Genomic DNA, 6,328 nt, shown 5'->3' on the forward strand with positions numbered 1-6,328 from the left:
ACACATCACTGAGCTGCCAAAATGCATTCTGTGCATTCTTACACATCTATCTGTAAATGATAAGCCCAGTAGTTTACAGTGGAGTGCATTTGAGATCAGGTCAGTAGTACCAGTTCATATAGGCTGTAGCTAAGTTAATGTACGAAAAATACTTGAAACACAAATCATGAATTTGATTTCTCATGTCATGCAAATAATGATTTGATCATATTAGTAATACCTGAATAATTTAGAACCTGATATATGTATCTTGTCCTCTAAATGAAACAGATATTCATTTCATTTGTATGCAAATGGAAACATGGCTGTACCAATGTGTCCCCTTAATATAAAGTTTGTTAATGGTTGTTGCCTGGTACCGGTTTCAGTCATGCTGCAAAATCTTGGTTGAATAGTCAGTTTTCAATGAATTTGCACTTCCCCACATGATGTTGTCAGTGGCTAGCAGACAGTGCATCTGCTCTGAGCATCCAGGCCACAAACAAAATATGACACTCGGTAAAGTATTTAAAAAATAGATGTTGCCTATCATTTTGAGATTTTAAATCACAGTGTCAGAAAAAAAACAATTAATAAAATTCTACTTCCCATGTCTTAGCATTTTTAAGACTTTTGAAAAATTGGTTTAAGACCTTTTAATAAGCAAAGTAGTAGGAATGTAGGAGCAGGCCATGACTCTACTGACAGGACTGCAGGAGGTACAGACAGAACAGTGCAGGTCGGGGGAGAATCCAGGCCACAGAGCTGCGGGGACAAGAGATCCAGGCGACAGGACTGGTGACCAGGGTTGTGGAGCAGACAGCTGAACTGCAAAGGCTGTAAGCCCTTCAGGTATAGGAACTGGAACTGGAGACTGATATCCAAGGACGAACAACTACTGGGACTAAGGTGGCCGCCCAGACGGATAAATGGAATCAGAGGAAGTCTGAAGTGAGGGCAAATAAAAAAATACACCGTTATTTCTTATGTAACAATAACTTAAGAGGTTGTTTTTAATGTTTGTCTTTGTGAGATTGTGTGTGTGATAGAAAGACAGAACAGGTGTGTGTGTGTGTATTTGTGAGAGGTATGTACTTATGATAGCTGTTATTGTTACTATACACAAAGCTATGCTTATTCTTAGTGAATGTTGGTGTGAGATGTACAGGTAATTTTGAAGAAGAGACATTCAGCTCACAGTTACAGATCTGCACGAAGCATATACTTTGCCTTTGAAATTAAATCTCTCTCACTGAGTCGGCACTGACTCAACTGCTGATAGGGCATTTCTATACTCACATGCATGTGAAAGCACCCCTGCTTGTAGATTTCATGCTTATTACATTTGCAGCCTGCATTTGTCACGTGAAGACATAGGCTTCCACGATTTCTGAAAAGTATAGAATTTAAAAGCTATTTTTGTTCATTTCATCGAGTTTCCTAGGTTTTTTTGATGTTGCTTATGAAAGATGTGAATAAGGTTGGGAGCACTCAGTACCGTGATAACTTTTCTAGTCATTATCAAACCTAAAATCAGCTCATTGTGACGTTTACAAGAGGGAGGGAAGAAGAGAAAAAGAGCATGTCCTGAGCTCTTTTTTCTGTATAAAGCTTTCCTGTCTGAGAAGACGTTGGTTAACCCCGTCCTAAAGCATGGCTAACACTCCTCTGCTCTTGCTGGTTACTGCACTTCCAGCTCTGACCCTCTCTGGTAAGACCCATACTGTATATGAATACCTGCATAGTGTATAATGTATTTAAATATTGAGTTGAGAAGCTGAGGTCCAAATTCATGACTTGAGTGTGAATTCATAATGTAAAACAAACCGTCACATTAAATTTCTGGTCTACTAAAATGTATTTCCTAATACGCACAAAATAGACAGATGAGTAAAGAAGAAACATGAAGAGAGGACGTGATCATGATCAGCTGGTATGGCAAAGCTCCTCCTATGTATTTGTTACATGACTTAAGAAATGAATGTAAAGCCATTACATTTTACATTTATTCATTTAGCAGATTTCCAAGTGATGCAAAATACAATCCAAGCACATACCCATTAAAGAGCCGGCTGTGGTATAGGAGCCACGGCTGAGGTCAGTGACTCACCAGACACAAGTGTAAGAATAGCTGAAGGAAGTAAAAGAGTGAATTACAAACACGAAGATGGTTGAAACAGTGCTAATGAACTGGGACAAAACAAAAGTGCAAGAGCAGAAGCTATCACCCAAGGTGGGGAGTGAAGCAGTGCTAATAGTTGGGATGCTGTGGCAATTATCAACAAAACAGCTAAACTTCCGCAGTAACAACAAAGTAGGTCTGTTGCATCATAATCTAAAGTCATAATGTACCATTTGAAATACAGTATCTTAGTAAAATACTTGAGTAATACTTGCCATAGAGTGTCAGGAAATCTACAACATTAAAGTACATGGACACAGGAAAGCATCAGAAGTATCAGAATCAGCAGAGAGCATTTATAAGGGAGTGCCAAATAGTATTCATCATAGAGAGAACAAGTAATTCAGTGAAACATCGGTCATGAGGGAGTGGGTTAGTTTGTGGCTGTGGAGGTAAGAGGTTGGTGGAAAAGATGAGTCAGCAGGTGCTTTTTGATGGTAGTGAGGAAGTCTACACATCAGGCAGAACTGGGCAACTCATTCCACCATCCGGAAACCACGTGTGAGAAGAGGCCACCTTGAGACTTTCTGCTGAGCAGTTGTGGAGTCACCAAACGCTGTTCCCTCACAGACTGTAATGGGCGGGATAGAACACAGCTCCCAAGGAGTGATCCGATGTATGTCGATTCCACTGACTAATCTGGAAGCAACAGGCAGGGACTTAAGCTTGATATAGATAGACACAGGGAGCCAGTAGAGGGTGATGATGAGACATACTGCAGCATTTTGGATCATCTGCAGCGGTTTAGGAGCACATGCCGGTAGACCTGCTTGAGGGGAGTTGCAGTAGTCCGTTCTTGAGATTACAAGTGTCTGGACAAGGACTTGGGCTGCATACCCTAACAGTTATGCTCTAATCAGACATTAAACTAAGTAAGAACGTTGGTGAGAACTTCTGAGTCATAATGATGAACACATATCTCCGTCTCTCTCTTTCTTTCTCTCCATAATAACTTTCCGACTAATAATGTAAAGTTATTATTGCTCTGTTACATTCATTTTCCAGCCTGTTAAAAGCAATACTTTTACTGATGTGCATGAAAAAGATGCATGAATAAAGAAGAAACATGAGGAGACTTAGAATACAGGACATGATCACGAGAAACGAGTATGGCAAATGTGCTTGTTTTTTGTAACATGACCTAAAACTCAATTTAATGCAATTAGATATGAAATCAAGCAAAACAGTCAGTGAAAATTTTTAAATCACAATAATAAGCATCGCTCTCTCCCTCTCTCCCTCCCCATCTCTGTCTCTCTCTCTCTCTCTCTCTCTCTCTCTCTCTCAGCATCTGTGAATGAGGGAATAATTAATGGAAGAGAAGCCAAACCTCACTCCAGACCCTACATGGTCTCAGTGCAGATCAGTAAGGGACATATTTGTGGCGGTTTTCTGGTATCTAAGTCCTTTGTTATGACGGCAGCCCACTGCTCTGAAAAGTAAGAGTTTTGCCAAATCCTATGTCACATTTTCATTAGGGGTATAATGGTATGCAAAAGTCACGGTTTGATATGTACCTCAGTTTTGAAGTCACGGTTCAGTATGATTTCAGTACAGTGAAAAAAGACACGCAAAACACTACGGCTTAGTCATGGAATTGAAGAGGAAACTGAGTTACACCCCTAACACAAAATATACAGCTTGACCTAACTTTAAACAGAATAGTAATTTCATGATTTACATGTGTTGTAGTGTTAATTGTGAAATGAAAAATGAATATTGATACATTAATAACGTAATGAGAACTAAACAGGCTGCACCCGCAGTGGTTGGCAGAGAGTTGGGGTTGGGGGCGTCTGCCTGGAACCACGGCACGTGACTGTGGACGTTTGTATCGCAATTTCGGTCTCGGTTTCAGAACCATTACGCCTTTCATTTTCATAACGATTCAAATACATCTATAATGTATGTATTACATTCAAATGTATCAGAATATCAGTTTTCAAGTACTAAATCATATTCCTAAAAACAAAAAAAAAGAAAAGAAAATGACCAAATAACCTAATTTAGAAATAGAATCAACATAGAGACAAGCCTCAAACAGCAGAGCCATTCTATCCTATACGCTTAGTAAAACTGTGTGCTTGGATGCACTACTGAAATATCAGCAGTGCAATAGACATTCATCACATTACAATGACATGTAATGGAGTTAATATAACGTGTTACTACCCACTCTGTTGTTCTCATTAGTGTATGTGATTTCTAGCATGTTGTCACAGGGAGAGCTGCATTAAGATTTTCCAGTATTGACTTGTAGATGTAAATGTTTGTATTAAAATCATTTCTTTCCTCTTGATAGTGCACAAAACCTTAAAGTCGTGTTGGGTGCTCATGATCTGTCAGCTAAAGACAACCTGGGCCCAGTGACAGTGAAGAAATATCACAGACATCCTAATTTTGAACCAAAAACCTTCATGAATGACATTATGCTTTTGGAGGTTAACTTTTTTTCCATCATTTAGATATTCAGAGAATCTGAAACATTTTTTTTTTAAATTGTTCATATAAACTGCAAAACTAAAATCCATCAGATATCTTATGTTTATTCTTCTAGCTTGAGAACAAAGTTCAGCTGAGCAAGAGAGTGCAGCTTATCCCACTTCCAAAGCCCGATGGACATGTCAAAGCTGGGACTGTCTGTAGTGTGGCTGGATGGGGTTACACTAGACCTGATGGACATCCTTCTATGCGCCTACAAGAGGCCAATCTCACAGTCTTCAATGAGGCAGAGTGTAAACGCCTCTGGACACAGCATGATGGAGAGGTATTAGAGAACGTGGTGTGTGCTAGTGGAGCAGCATCAACTTGCCTTGTAAGACCACAGACTTTATCAGTCTTTCTTATGTAGATATTGACGCTTTACTAACAAGGTATTGTATGGCAGATAAGCTATATCTGAAACGGTGGAAAATTTGATTTCACTTTTACTTATTAACATGTTTTATGTTACAGGGGGATTCTGGGGGTCCTTTGGTGTGTGGGGATAAGGCAGTGGGGGTGTCGTCGTTCGGTCAGAAATGTACAAATGCTGCCCTGCCAGAAGTTTACACAAACATATCAGCCTTTCTGCCTTGGATTAATAAAATCATTGGATAAATGCTACAAGCTGTGAGCCAATAAAAATCATCCTTCATTTGCATTAACTTGTCTCTTTGAGCAGTTGTTATTTGTGTGAGCGTAAATGTATCCTTGAGAGGCAGGCATATATTTTTGTAATCTTCAGTCCACAGGAGATTACACTGTTATAGTTTGCTTCCCTATACTCTTTTAGTTAGCTCAACTGTATAAATCTATAAATGCCTTGGAACCCAGCCTAGTGGACAGAGATATTATCAGTGTAATGCTTCTTGGCATTATCATGACCTAAATCTGCCAATGCTGACGCAGGTACAGATAAAATAAGATACTGAAGATGTCAATCTGTTTTATATCCTGCCAGCCTGTAGAAATATTAGTTGATTTTTCTCCATCATCAATGTTCAGCTCATAATTCAACTTGTAAAGAGCCAGAAAACTGATTTCTTGACCTTATGCCCCCCTCCTTAAAGAGGTCATCCATCTGTGGAAAAAAAATGACCACCTAAAAAAGAAAAAAAACTTTTCTGGGTTCAAGGAAATGACAAAGCTGAAATCTTAGTGACCCAATGAGACAGTGAACATGGAGCAGGTGAACACGATTAGGGCACGAGCTGCTTGACTCATGGTGACTAACGAGCTGACAAACTGTACTCTGATCAGAAGAGAGAGAGGGAGTTGGAAAGGGAGACGTGACAGTTAGGGATGGGCGAATGAGGCCTTGTGAAGCTTTTGAGGCTGCTTCCTGATTGTGCCGAAAAAAGCTTCAAAGCTTCAAAGCAGCTTCAGACAGCACAGTGACATCTGGTGGTTAGCAGAAATTATGGCAGCCCTGAGCTCGAGCTGCAGAGAGAGAATACATGCAAGGCCTCGTTGATTTCAGTTTTGATACGATGTGTACACTTAAAGCCTAAGAGCACCATGTCTTTTCATTTTGCTCTTCTAGTAACCATTGGTCACTCATTGTTTCCAGAAATGTATCTGTTGTAATATGTCTCAGTTTACTACAATATAACTATTCCCTCCAAAAATATCATATTTTACCTATTAATGGAAAGCATGTTATGATATCACACAAACATTATGTAC

The 6,328-nt window shown here is 39.5% G+C and overlaps 1 protein-coding gene across 1 annotated transcript; it reads left to right on the plus strand.

The window, feature by feature from the left end:
- Positions 1-1,632: 1,632 nt before the first annotated feature.
- On the plus strand, positions 1,633-5,260 carry LOC115820652 (granzyme G-like). Its single transcript, XM_030784289.1, has 5 exons — positions 1,633-1,690; positions 3,450-3,600; positions 4,464-4,602; positions 4,719-4,928; positions 5,117-5,260. The coding sequence occupies exons 1-5, from the start codon at positions 1,633-1,635 to the stop codon at positions 5,258-5,260; spliced, it is 702 nt and encodes a 233-aa protein (XP_030640149.1).
- The last annotated feature ends 1,068 nt before the right edge of the window (positions 5,261-6,328 follow it).

Source organism: Chanos chanos, chromosome 9 (assembly GCF_902362185.1).
Source record: "Chanos chanos chromosome 9, fChaCha1.1, whole genome shotgun sequence".
Taxonomy (NCBI): domain Eukaryota; kingdom Metazoa; phylum Chordata; class Actinopteri; order Gonorynchiformes; family Chanidae; genus Chanos; species Chanos chanos.